Here is a 14,817-nt window from a genome sequence, read left to right on the forward strand (position 1 = left end):
TCCAGATGGCTTGTCACACAGAACCATCTGGGTGGTCGTGATTGCAAACTGTTTGGAAAAGTACAGGCACTTTCAAAAAATACTTGGCATGTGATTGGATGAACAACCATTGTTTTTCGAACAGTCACTTCACATACACGACGTCGCCCACACCTAATGTTAGACCCATCCATCACTGTCTGATGAGGAACTACCTGCCAGTACTTACTCATCAGACAGTGACTGCTCTAAACCACTGTGGTTCAAATCGTGGTCTTGCGGGTCCAGCTGCCTAGTTAGGTTTGAGGACATCTACCTGCAAAAACATACACAGAATTGGTCACATATTGTAGTCTGTTATGGGAGATAATGATATTGAACACCTAGTCACTAACATGGTTTATACAGTAAAACACATCAGCTGTCTGCAGTGGCAGTACACATGTGCGCGAGAACTGTTCCATCAAGAGCAGAGTACAACATAATTGGACACAGCAGTTTGAGGAATAATGAAAAAACCTGAATGTAAAAGGCAATAAATCAATTACTGTATTTCCTCTGCCAGTGTTGCTGTTCTCTGCTCCACTGAGTACATATAGTCCTATTAACATTATGATCTTGGTGACATCTTGACTTTGCATTGTGCTTTGGCAATATACTGTGTAGAGAAAAATTTTCAGTGACATTTGAGGCATTTTATATGTGTCATAGTGGAGACTAGTTATAGTGAGATGGTGGAGCTGTAAATAAGTAATTCTCAGACATTTTAGGTGTTTTTATATGTTGCTGTGTCAACATTCTGTGTCAAGTGAACCAACTAAACTCCCTGGTGTTTTGAATGATATTGAAGGCATAAAAGTTATAATTCTTAGTTTTGGTTAAACATTATTTTTTAAATATTTGTGTCTTGATGAAATTTAATGAGATGAGCTTAACGATCTTTACCATTTACATGTTTATATTTTAGGCATTGTGTTTAATTTGGATTTGCACATCATTGATATTTTATGAGTTTTATATTTGCACTCTTTTCTACTTTGTACTGCAACTGCTGCAACAAAAAAAACCCTTTGAGATAAATACAATTTTGTATCATCTTCTTATCTTGAGATCATGATAAGATAAGACATGAAATCAGGTAAGATAAGATGACATGAGATGAGATAAAGTGATGTGAGATGACATGACATGAGATGGGGTGAGAGTAGATTAGATGATATGACATGAGATCACAAAACATGAGATACAGTTACATGATATTACCTGACATATTGTGACATAAGATCGGATCAGATGCCATTGGATGAGATAAAATCAGGGATCAGAGATCACGGGACATGAGGTAATATGACATGATAACATGAAACTAGATGACATGAGTTGGGATTAAAGACATTTAAATATTACTCACTTTTTGGTTTGATGTAATAAGGTAATATTTACTCCTGTATATACCAGTTTTCCTTTATTCAACCTTTACTTACTTTTCAGGAATACAGTGTTTACGCCTGTTTGGCATAGTAACTAGCATGATCCTATTATTAAAAATAAATATGCAGACATGAATAGAATTATTGTAAAATAATTGGTGTCTTTATTATCTGGTTAAAAACCATTAAGGTCAACAGAACAGAACACAGATTTCTTCTGATAATATATTCATTCCTATTATATTCTTCTTCTCAAAGCTCAGCAGTTGCACTGTTTCAAGGCAGTTTAACTGTATAATCCAAATGTACATATCCCCTAAGACCACATAATGATGAAACATACACTCAACACCCAACACCCTGCAGTCCAATTGCAAATACTTGCAAATACAATCTGTTTCTTGTCCTAAAGAAGCTCTTTGCCAATGTCAACCTATTATTGAACAAGCAGTTGAGAATGATTTGTATCACCAGTGTGTTCATCATCCTCAATGCAACTACATTCAGTTCAAGGTCTCTTCTGTCTCCTCTTCTCAAGCTGTTGATCTGTCCCACATCGCAGAGCTGCTGCTGCAGGAGAGTACTTCGCCCCAGAGGCAGCTCTACATATTCCTGCTGGCTCTTTGTTAGACTTTTTTCCAGTAAGCCCTCTATTGTCACTCTGCTGTCATTCAAGTCCACTCAGTCCAGCTATAAAGCATGTGTATCTTTGCACTTGTCAGTGTATTAGATTTCAGCTTCCATGGTTGCATTGTGTCTGCAAAAATATGAATGCAAAACAAATCTTGCTTGTAAGTTATTGTTATTCTGTTTTTTTTCTTTTCGGCAGTCTTGCTTTGACAAGGCAATGCTAACTGTGAACTTCTAAATTTTTTAGGAAAATCTTTCAAAAAGGATTCAACATACTCTTCTACGTATAGAAATATACCTATATGGCAACATAGCAAGAATAAGAAAATCACTCACAGAAATCACTTTTTCATTTCTAAACCAATAAAAGATGCACCCTGAACTCTACATCTTTTGTGGCTTTTTCTGCTTTCATGGCTGTATGTAGTTTACTAAAGTAATGCTGTGATCCTTTTGAGATTTAATATGGTGTATTAGTATAGGTGCAAATGTGAGGAGATAAAAGAAGGCAGTGAGTCAAGGATGTGGGTTTCCAACACTGTCATGGAAGGTTTCTCAGTTTCAAATTTCCAGGAGCATTAAAAAATGTCTCTTCCTCGTCATTCATAAATTTAAACTTACAAAAGTCACATCTAGGATAAGTAAACAATTGCAAGAGAAAGACTGGCAACAGAAACAGCCGCTTTTTTTTTATAGCATTGATGATATATAAAGTAGTTTGATCTCTGTAAAAGACATGATGATTACTGGATACAGTAATAATGTTCCAAACCCAACAAATAGTGTCTTTAGCCCTTTCATCCATTTGAGCATGCAATCCAAATGGTTTGATAATTTGGTTTATGAATCAACTGCTTCTGCTGGTTAAACTCAGTGATACAAGAGTCATATTTGATTCTAGATTGAATTCCAGGTACTCATTTTAGATGCAAAAGTCCACAGGATGTGTTTTTCTCATTTCTAAAGAAAAATTGACAACTGACATCCTGCACTGGCTCTTGTGGCTCTGGCTTATGGCCTCATTCTACGGTACTGCTATTACCTAGGGTCAGAATACAGCAGTCAGACTTTTCACTTCAAATTGAGAAAACATCCTATAACCTACATCTAGTAAGTCTACATGGGTTCATTTTAATTCAGATTTCTAGGAACTTAATGGGACATTTGTAGCACAGAAAAAGGACACAACCAACTTGAGGAACTTGGCATCATTAAAAAAGTACTTTTCTGTATACATTTATGGTTGAATACTTACTTAATTAATAAATCAGTTAACACAGTATTATAGGACCAGTGTGTAGGAATAAGTGGCATCTGGTGATGAAGTTGCAGATTGCAGCTCCCGTGCTTCACCCTCTCCCTCCAAGCACAAAGAAGAAACTAAGGTGGCCGCAAAATGCATGAAAAAACATAAGCTGTCGTATCTAGAGCCATGTGTGTGGTTTGTCTGTTCTGGGCTACTGTAGAAACAACAAGAGAGATTATACACTAATGAAAACAAAAAAAGTTATGCAAAATATATATTCCATTTCTGCTAACAGATCATCTTAAATTGTACACACTGGACCTTAAAATCCTATTTTAACTCTATATGTAGTTATTATTATGCAATTCAAGGCACTTCGTAATTGCCTACATGGTCCAATTATGGTCCCATTATGGTCTATATATGACGTCTCTGGGACTATATAATTGTATATAATTATGTAGTTCCGATTACTGGTTCCTAGATGTCACCTGGAGGTTTTAAAGATTTTCTTTAAAATATTTCAATGTCATGTTTATTGGGATGTATAAAGGACCTGGCATATGCCTGGTTTTATACCAGTGGAAAATTCTTTGTGTACGTACTTTTTAAGTTTTGCCAGTACGCCTTCTTTCAGTATGAAAACTGTGCAGTCTTTTATACACAAGGCCCCAGATGTTTTAGGAAATTACTTTTTCAAAAATTCGAGGATGTATATTTGAGCCCATTTTAAAAAATGTACGTCTTCTGTAGGAACCAATGTTCGTTGGCCTGAGAGCCACAGAAAGGAAGTATAAGTACTGAGAGACGGAACATTATTTGTTGTTTTGGTCATTTTATGGAATAGAATACAATATCATAAGCCTTATCAGACACAGAAGACTGAATAATAAATCATAAATAACATCAATTTTCTGATCAAAAGCAATATTTTGTAAACGAAGTTAAAGCTCTACTCAAGGTAGAGTGTGTTTTCCTCTCACAAAACCTTCACTTACCCCTACAGTGTAAGAATAATCATTATGAACAGATTGTCACAACATTCTGTCTTGGAACTCCTTATTTTTATTTCTCATTAGCAAACTGTCAGAAAATGTCTTTTTTTTCAAACAAGCAGCAAAGAACATTGGTAGGACCATATGTTTACCCATATTTTTTTCACATACAAATATCAAAGTATATCATATAGGTGGTGGTTGAACTGTATATAAACATATATTTATGTATCAAGACAGACATGTTCACACATGAAAACACTTTTCATTTCCTCACATCCGTCTTGTGGTGATTGATTGCTGCCTGTTCGGTGCAATCTATTTGCAGATTAGCAATGAGCCAGAAATAACAAACACCAATATCGTCAAAATAATCAGAAAGATATATAGAGTATACACTGCACTGCATACACGTCATGGCTCTATCGTGAGGTATTCTTCTTTTCCTTCAATCCCTGATGCTGGTTATTTGCCTGCTCTTTGTAGTGTCATTGAGAGGGCTTTCATAACCATCACACATGAAGACAATATGTGTTCCTGTTTAAAGAATGAGCTGCTTGGAGAACCATGGTGAATTATCTTCAGTAACACACCATAATTGAAAGCATGCATAAGTAGTACTACTGAACCACACACACCGTCATTAATATAACACAGAAAATACTTATTTCTTTCTTATATTTTGTTAGGGAAAGCAAGGATTACATTATCATTATTATGATTTATCAAATAATCATAGACTTTAAAGGTGCCATGTGGTGTTTTCTCTCAGCAAAACGCAATGTGTGTGCATTAGGTCTAACAAACTTGTTGAGTGCAGGTCCTTTCTCATAAAACTGGCGCAAACCCATAAATATTTTAAAAATCATGAATTTTTTACATCCATGTTTGCTTAGGTTTGTTGGTGCATTGCCACATTCCTTGGGGCAGCACCGCTAATAATGGCTGATTACGGTGTATGTGTGTCCTCTTTGTGACTCTTAAAAACATTGCTCCATAGCGCTACTAGTGGTCGAAAACTCCACAGGGAACCTTTAAAATGTTGGCACTTAACACATCACGTACTGTAGCCTGCCAAATATTGAACAGAAAAAATTAAATGGCAATTATTTTAGTAAGAATATTGTCAAATAATAAAGAAATACACAAACAAGAGTGAATATAATATAATAATATAATTAATTAATACAAGGATTTCCATCAAATGATTTTTTTACAATGAATATTTATCAAATATATGCACTCTTAACTGTACACATTTATGTTATCCTGCTCCAGTTTCATCATAAGCACGGTTCAATAACATGTCACATGTTGAGGTAACAATTCAAATGTAATTATATGTGGAAAAAGGGCAAAAACCCAATAGTATCAAGAGATAACACTTAGATCAATGCTGTACATCCTTGACAAAGCTATTACCTTTGTAAAATTATCATTGTGCGAGAAAGCCAGGCCTGCGCACAGCCATGATAGCTACTCCAAAGTTCTCCCACTGTAGCAGAGCATAATCGACATATAGTACTGTTATGTAGAGGAGTCATGTTCATGTGGTTCTGAAAAAAGACAGCACATGGCCCAGTGTAGAGCAAAAATGGATATTAAGTATAGATAAATATATATATATATATATATATATATAAATCCACATTTGATTCAACTGATGGTGAATCTCTCCCACTTTTTAATGTTTCAGCGTTCCCTCTTTATGTACCACAATATGCATATGATATGTGCTCATGCATTCTGTTGGTATGGTAAATCTCATTTAATTTTGTCTGCACTTTTTTTCCCCCCAAATCCCACTTCTGCTAATAAATGTAACATTCTTCTCTTTGACATGGCAGTTTTAAGTGTTCAAATTCCATAGTCCCCCTGTGAGGAAGCAGAGAACAGGAGAGCACATGGAGGCTTTCCAAATTAGCTTCCAATCCTCTTCCCCTGCCACTCCATGTCACAGCCATTGGCCCAGCACAACTGTCTCGGGAAACTAGAACATGCACTTTGACTGGAGGAAGCTGATACTGTTCTCATCGCACTGCTTTGCACTTCGCCCTTGAGATGTGTGCTATTCTAATCTGGGTATCTTAAATTACCAAAGATGCCACAGGCCTTCTTTCTTCCTGCAACTTTAAAAACTTCCAAGAGTAAGAGTAATGTTCAGTGAACTCCTTAATAAAAGCCTGATCGAACTGCGCCACTGTGCCATTCATTGAATGTCACCGGTGTTACATCACCTGCAAAGAGAGAATATGTGAGCAACAAAAACACAATCCAAGGTTATTTCACATGAGAGACTATTATATTTTGTTTTTTGTCTGTGCTCTTCTTTTCTCTTTAAACCAGGTGAGGATCAGCTGGGGGTGAGGGGTATTGTTTAATAATCAGTAAGATTTTCATGACAACACAGTTTTTGATACTATCTATAATAGCCATTCAGTATATTAACATTCTGTAGTTACCTCTCTATGTATTCATTTTCATTGTTCATGGTGAGTCTGCCATTTCCGTGCTGGATTAAAATTCTCCACACACTCAAGGCATTCACTGGAAACGATGCATGCATGTAAACCAATGTACATTTTTGTAATTCTATCTCATTGATATCAGCCTCACTATTTATTTTTTATTTTCTATTTATTTATTCTTGCAGGGGGGTAATGGAACCAGTAGGAGCAGCCACAGTGAGCTGTTAGGTGAACAACTGCAGGCTGCTACACCTCCAACTCTTCAGCAAAGTAACCAACTTTACCATGCCTGGTTTTAGTTTGGAAAACTTTATTAAAATAATTTTGTTTGGCTGCACTGTAAACAGATACACTAGTTGCTGTTTTGGTGTATTTCTGATAAACTAGTGTGCAAACTTCACTTGCTATTACCACGGTTACCGTGGGTATCGCTAAATCTACCACTGAGAAAGGATTGCAACTTCAACAATAAAGGATGTTTTTTTCCGAAACCTTTATTGTTGCTTATTTAGTCATCAATATTTAAGGTTATAGAACAGTTCTTAGGATTTTTAAACCCAGATTGTGGGAACTATTTTTTTATGTACACCATAATACACATTCATAACGGATTGCAGGTACATTCAGCCTGTTTTTCATTGTCCTTGAAATGCAATATATGATTCTCCAGAAGCCTCAGATCCTCTGAAAGTGCACTGCACAGTCTCAGTTTGTCTAAATCTGGGATACCTTTTCCAGGTCCTCCATGATGAGATCCTGTTCTTTGATATCACTTCTACTGGCCAAGCACCCTCCTTCCTGACAAAAACACTTCCCATTCCCCACTAAGCCTGATCTGACTCCTGAGCCTGATCTACTGAGGGCAACCGGCTGGACTGGGAGCACAGCGTTCCCCCGGATCCGATGGGAGTAGGTCTTCTGGCGCTCAATGTCAGCAGTGCACAGCTGGAATTTGAAAGCAGCCTGAAAGCCTCTGCGGAAGTTCTCATTGAAGAACCCATAGATGATGGGGTTGACACTGCTGTTGAAGAAGGCCAGCCAGTGAGCTAAGGGATACACGTAGATGTTAATGACACGATACTGGTGCTCTGTCAGACTGGCATAGTCACTCAGCATCATCAGCGTCCACAGGGGAAGCCAGGATAAGATGAAGAGCAGAGCCACAACCAGCAACATCATTATCACCCGAGTCTTCTTTTTTGAAATTGTGTGACGACCCTCCATGCTCGATTTGTTGTTGCCAATGCCTTGCCCAGACCCAATTCCACTGCCCCTCATTGGAGGAATAGTGGTTTTTGATAGAGTGAAGCCGATGCGGGCGTACATGATGACAATGAGGCTGAGAGGAGCGAGGTAGATGTTAGCAAAGAGGACAGTGGTGTAGATCTTCCGCATCTCCTGATTTGGCCAGTTTTCCCGGCACCAATAGAAAGGGCGAGTGTCGTTGTTGTGGCCAAGGACTATCCGCACCCTCTGCTCCTTTGTGACCTGAAGCATAACCCCAGAGGGACACATGATGGACACAGCCAGGACCCATATGATGACGATAATTAGCTTTGAGGTGGCGATGGTCAGTTTCTGCTTGAAAGGGTAGACAATGCAGCGGAACCTGACACAAAGGGGATTGGAGGAAATGCATAAAGTAAAAGAACTCTCTTAGGATCACACACACAAGCACATAATAGCCAGTGATGTTATAACAACACTCACCTGTCAACAGCTATTGCCACTAGAGTGAACACGGATGCTGACACAGATATGCCTTGAACCATACCGCTTAGTTTGCAGACTACACTGCCAAATGGCCATCCTGCAGGAGAGAGAAAGGATGCTAAAATTGTATGAAAACATAAAAGAAAATCATGAGTGAATGAATAATTGAAATGCTAAAATGACTTCTAATAGGCAAGAATCAGACTTGCTTTCCCTTTCTATTGCCTTAGAATTTCCAAATCAAAGCCAATAAGAGAGGAAGAATTATAATATTTTCTGACCTGTTATGATGTTGTCCACTAGTGTGGTTGGCATGCAAAAGATGCCAACAAGCAGGTCACTGATTGCGAGGTTGAGAATAAACAAGTTAGTGACTGTCCGCATGTTTTTGCTGCGCAGCACAATGAAGCACACCACCCCGTTGCCCACCATGCACACCACGAAGATTAGCAGGTAGGAGACGGTGAAGACTGCAGCCACAGAGGGCTTGTGGAGGTAGAAATCAACATAAGTGATGTTCTGGTGGGTCAAAGGGTTTTCCTGCAATCTTGAGAAATTGGAAGGGTTCAGGCCCTCCCAAGTAGTGTTGAGAACCGTATTCTGTGTCATGGTGATATCTGAATGGAAGACAGACAGAGAATTAGACACAGGCAGAATAAAACATGGATGTGCTCAGCATGCATGTGTTCTGTGTTACACATCCAATATCCTCTGATACAGAATCAACCAATTAGGAAGCTGAACATAATTACACACATCCTCTCAGTGGGAGTGCAATCCTGCAGACCAGAGGAAGGAATCAAGTGGCAATTACGTAAAACAATTGAACCTATCCAAAAAGTCAATAGTCCAATTTTTGTGTCTTATGATTATTGTGGTGACTTGATTCAGTCAAGGGTATGCTCTCTCACACTCTCTAATAACAACATGCTGACCAAAATGACCAATCTGTTCTGAGAGCAGGGGGAAAGTGTGGTTGATCGCTTTGGTTACATGATCAATCATCCAAATCCAGCATTCTGGGAAGAAAATGAGGTCACTATTGTGATTACTACTTACATGATGGGTAAATTTTACACATCTTGACTTTGATTTCTCAAATTTTCTGCAGATTAAGACCAGGCTTCCTGCAGAATAATTAAGTTGAATTCAACTTGTGCCATTTGTTTGATGTATTCACTTCTTGCAGGTCAACATCTGTGCAACTAAAGGATTGCCGAATCAAAATGCAGCCTTTTTCGTGTGAAAATTGTGTATGGATAGATCAAAGTAGGCCAGGTATACTCAGTGGTGAATTTGAATTGATGTCACGTTATGAATCAATAATTAACATTTTAATAAATAATTGCATACATAAAAAATTTAATAACTTCTGATAAAATGTAATAGAATTTGCTTCAAAAATTACCCGGTGAAATTAATTATTCTCTAAACCCCTCAAATTAATTTTCATATCTAAACTGACTGTGCTGCTGTATTTGTGTTCGACTCAGATTCCCTCTGCAACCTTTGTGTTTCTCAGTCTTCAAAAAGATAATCCAAGGAAAGGAGAATATGTCATTATAGCTGCACTGCTAAGTTCCTGTCTCATAAAACACATACAACACATAAACACTCATTATGCTGCTCATTACTGCAAAAACCAATCAAGAACTGAATGTTATACTCTAAGTCTAGCATACATGTGGAATTCAAACCATCTGTGGATGAGAGAAGATCAGTCTGTCTTTTAATCAGCGGAGCTTTGGAAGAAATTATGGATTGTTTCCCTTGAAACTACACAATTGTTGTTCTTCTAACAATTACGTGGATGACTGAGAAAATGTTGGAGCACAATTTTATAAAATACATCTAGGACCAAGAATCAATTTCTGGAGATCCATACTTTAACTGAGCTTTATATATTCCTAGAGATACAGAGAAATCAGACATTTTTACCGCTCTAAGTTAAGTTACTATACTTCATAAACAAAATAAAAATAAAGATAAAATCACGCCAAGTAGATATTTTGTTCAATCTTTCTGTGATAACTGGAGGACAGACAGTTCAATTTAACTGTAAAAAAGTCTTTATTTTTTCTTAGAAAATACCCTATTTTTAAACTATATGCATAATCAATTAATGATGGCAATGGGATGGAAAATGCCATTTTTTTCCAGAGGCAGATTTTCCCAAACAATTCTACGCTAGAAACTTATTTTCTTACCTTATAGAAAACTGAAAATCGGAGTCGTATTCCTTTCCTCTGTCTTTAGAGATGGTTACATCCGTTTGACAGAAATCATTCAGAGCAAAAAGCAGTGCGCTCTCATCCCGACATGAGACCCTGTGCATCTGCTCAGTCCTCCTGCCAGGCAGAGAATGCTGTAGTGCTTATAGATGACAGAGAGGAGATGAGATTCACTGGGGAGAGATGTGCTGGGAGGGGTGCAGGTGCTGAGAGCAATGCATGTCTGGAGGCGTTGTGTGAATTGAATATGGTGTATATAGCTGTCACCTTATGACAACTCAATGAGTGGCACAGGTTGGGCATCCGAAGAGACTCCGACGCCTGTTTCCTTTGGCATCAATAAGTCAAATAGGTGTTGGGGAATGTCATTGTTCATCTTGGATCAACCCTCAAGCTAGCAAGTATTAGTCTGCCTCAGTGCTCACCCCTGCACTAATCAGGTCTTGCAAAAGTGAAGTCTCACCTTTTACTACTCATATCTAAGTCTAAGCGGTGCAGTGAAGCCTCTGCAATTGACTTAATCAAACTGCAGAATTTTAATTGGGTTTAAAGTACATGTTGGCTAAAGCATTTCCATCAATGCAGGCTGCAGCACGTCCCACAAATTATAGATGCATAGATTATGATGACCTGCGCAAAATAAACACAATAATGGCAAACCAGAATGACTAATGGCATGTGTGAGAGGAGACTGGCTCGGATGATAAGCACAGGGAGATGATGGAGTGAGAAGCTGGAGTGAGATTTATTGAGGGGTCAATATCTGATCAATGCAGGAGCGAGAGGTGAGAGGTGAGAGGTGACGACCGATTGAGCAGAGTGATACGGACCAGTGTGGAGCAGGTTGAGTTAAGTGAGTTGATACTTGATAAGAGGATGGCTGCTGCTTGGCTTGAGGAGAAAAGAAGATAGAGTGGAAGAAACAACAAGGCTGCTTCTGTGGTTGCCATACAAAATAGTTAATTACTGTCAGTGCCGACGCAGAGAAAACCCTTTAAGCTACTGTAAATGTAGTTGCTGCAGAATGCTTAATTAACACGTTCAAATGCCTTTAGCATAAATCCTGTCAAAACTGTAGGGACTCTCTCTTTAGAGAGAAGTGAGAGGGAGGAAACATACTGTCGGTTAGAGTTTGTCTGAAGTATGTTAGACGGGGAACTTTAAAATAGAGCTTTCAGGGTGTACTGAAATTTGTCTGCCACATTAAGTTACAAGTGTGTGTGTAGGTGTGTGTGTTTTTGGGTCAAGGACATGGCGAATATCAACGATGCAAAAGTAACACATTTTCAAAGTTGCTCAACTTTTCCCATCTTTGCATTTTCCAGCTCACTGGGGGTTAGTCATTGTTAAATAGTACTAATTATACACACTCCAACACACACACCACATACATATAATATACATGCTAGAAAAGGGCAAAAGCAGCCGGCTCTTTCATGCAGTTTAATGATTGCAAGACTATTGTGTAGTGATCATCATCAACAACCAAGTTCCCATTGTTGTTGTTGTAAGTAAAATAAAATAAGAAATATCAAGCTGGAATTGTCTCCCCCTCTCCTTCCCCAAGGCTATTGGCCGATCACAGTTTCTTACGGTGCTCTTTTTTTCTTCCATGGCTGCCTGCACTCATCCCTCCAGGCTACAATTCTGCTTTGTGTCCTGTATCTCCCCCTTCGGTTGGAAAGTGCTGATGTCATAATGTCTCTTGTAACTCATCATTACTTTTCACCTGAGTGACCTCGGCACGGGTGTTTGATCTGTGCTTGGGCCCATCTAGATTTTATTGGCAGCGTGTTGAACAAAACATTTTTCATTCAACTTTTTGATTATGTGATGTATAGTATGCAAAAAAAGATTCATTTAGTCTGTCCTCAGATGAAAATCCACAAAACAAGGAGAGGGGAAAAGAAAAAGAGACTATATGAATTTATAAAGCCACAGGAGGATATGAGGAGATTTAAAAACTTCTCTAATTCTCTACTTCTCAGTTCTGTTAAAACTTTGACAGGAGCATCTGAAAAAGTTCTTGCTGATCTACTGTCATTGTAAGGGAATGAGAAAGTAGTAAATAATGCTGCTGTTAATGAAAAAAAAAACCTTTTTTTTCTCTTTGTCAATGTCATAGCAATAAAACCCATGAGTTAACCTATAGATTTGTTATATTTGTATTGTAAAATGCATGGCCTTGTATCATAGCTTAACAAACTATAGCAGCATAAACCTTTATGCAAGCTAGAACTATTCAGCTAAAACTGAAAAACATATAATACTATCTGTGATACAGTGAACAACAGAAAATAGATATTGACAACAGCACCGTTCACACAGCAGGAAGGTCATTAGTTTCCCATCCAGCTGGGATCTTTCTGTGTCGAGTTTTCTCCCAGTATCTGTGAGGGTTTCATCCGACTCTGCTAAACTGGGAACTCCACATACATTGTCCATGTTTGTTTGTCTATATAACCCTTTTCAGACACTGCATATAGCATTGCTTGTTTCACCAAGCATCAAGCTGTTCAAGACATGAGTATTTTTTTAAGAAAATGTTCCTTACTGCTTAATTCAGACATGGCATGGAGTGTTTTTGTTCTCTCGCAGGCTGCATCAGTAATGGGTTTTAAAAAACGTATTTTGCAGCAGAAGCCTTAATTAATGACCACTCTGAGCGTGAGGGGTCACTTGTCTCCACGTTTTTATGGCCCATTTGGACCAGGAAAAAAATAGATAAAAATAGGCATGATTAGAATAAAATACTCAGGTCAAAATGTTGACTTGTCTCATAATTTTTGTTTTCTGACTTAAAACATGAGCTTTTTTGTTTTCGTCACTTCTATTTTTATTATTTTTTCCCTTTTCCTGCTTCCATATAGCTTGACGTTGTGGCTTTTTCGTAATAGTGACTTGAATACTTATTCAGAGACCAATGTTTAAATCTGCCATCGCATTTACATTAAGATCTGCATGTCTGAAAGGGCCTAATGTGTTGCCGTGGTGATTGACTGGGAACCTGCTGGAAACCCATCCAGAGTTACCCCTATTCCTATGCATTGCATGCTGGTGTAGGCTCCTGACTTTAAAAAAAAACATACAGTTACTGTAGGTTGTTGATATATGATAACCCACCTTTCTGTGCAGGTCAATGTTTAGGCATGCCCAACATTTGACTTTGTTAACTGTTTTGCTTGATAACTGAATGTATAAATATGGCCATGACTGACAATGACCAAGAAGCTATTGTCTGATATTGAAACAGTTGGTTTAAGTGGAGACGATGCATTGTGCAAGTCTTCTGTTAATAGATTTATTATTTTTAAAACTTTATTCAAGTAAAAGCAAAGAAGATACACTTTAAGTATCAAAACACTCACATTACGCAGAACGGTCCCTTGTCGTGTTTCGAATTATTATCACTGAGTAATATGTAAGCAGCATTTGCAGCGAGGTGGAGCTCATTTCATCAGCTTATTTTACTGTTAGACGTTTAATCTATAAGAATGCATCATGATATAGCATACATATTGTACAACTAAAAACAATATTTACAACTGTATAAAGCAGCAAAAAGTAGAAATATTCATCTATCAAATAGAACAATAATTACAGGCCTCATGAGTCGAAAAGAGCATTTGCAGCACGGTTTTCTGCTCCGTTTACCTTACTATTAAACTGTCTAGCTCCCCCTGAGAACTAATTGAGACATGTTTTTTCACACCATATCCTTTGCTTTATTTGGATTGCACATACATACATTTGGCAATGCTTTTGTTTTCTTTTACACATTGTAATGATAGTATAATTACACAGCATTCTTGTTGTCATCAGAAAAGTCAGGCCACCGAACCTGAGCTGCACTGTTTGTGCTGTGGACCACCCTCGTGATCCCTGCAAACATCACTCCTGCAAAACTTTTCTTTTAACATTATGTGTATATGAGAATTCCAATAGATAATTATTAATTAACTGACATATATCAACAAGAAATGCAGAGAAACTTGCAGACAGAAACTAAAATTAAATCATTAATATAGAGTGGTTTTTAGATGTGACACTGTGAATAGCAAATTCATGATTGCCTTGGCTGGAAAAGAAAAAGACATTTTATTTAGAAAAAAAAAAAAAACGGAC

At 37.8% G+C, this 14,817-nt stretch overlaps 1 protein-coding gene across 1 annotated transcript; it reads right to left on the reverse strand.

Annotated features, from left to right (window-relative positions):
- Positions 1-4,316: 4,316 nt before the first annotated feature.
- On the reverse strand, positions 4,317-10,804 carry LOC127370459 (neuropeptide FF receptor 2-like). Its single transcript, XM_051412533.1, has 4 exons — positions 10,669-10,804; positions 8,743-9,078; positions 8,459-8,558; positions 4,317-8,357 (listed from the first exon to the last, which is right to left on the reverse strand). Exons 2-4 carry the CDS (start codon positions 9,068-9,070, stop codon positions 7,463-7,465), a joined length of 1,323 nt encoding a protein of 440 aa, XP_051268493.1. The 5' UTR covers positions 9,071-9,078; positions 10,669-10,804; the 3' UTR covers positions 4,317-7,462.
- Between the last annotated feature and the right edge of the window lie 4,013 nt (positions 10,805-14,817).

The sequence above is a fragment of the Dicentrarchus labrax genome, unplaced genomic scaffold (genome assembly GCF_905237075.1).
Source record: "Dicentrarchus labrax unplaced genomic scaffold, dlabrax2021, whole genome shotgun sequence".
In the NCBI taxonomy this organism is placed as follows: Eukaryota; Metazoa; Chordata; class Actinopteri; family Moronidae; genus Dicentrarchus; species Dicentrarchus labrax.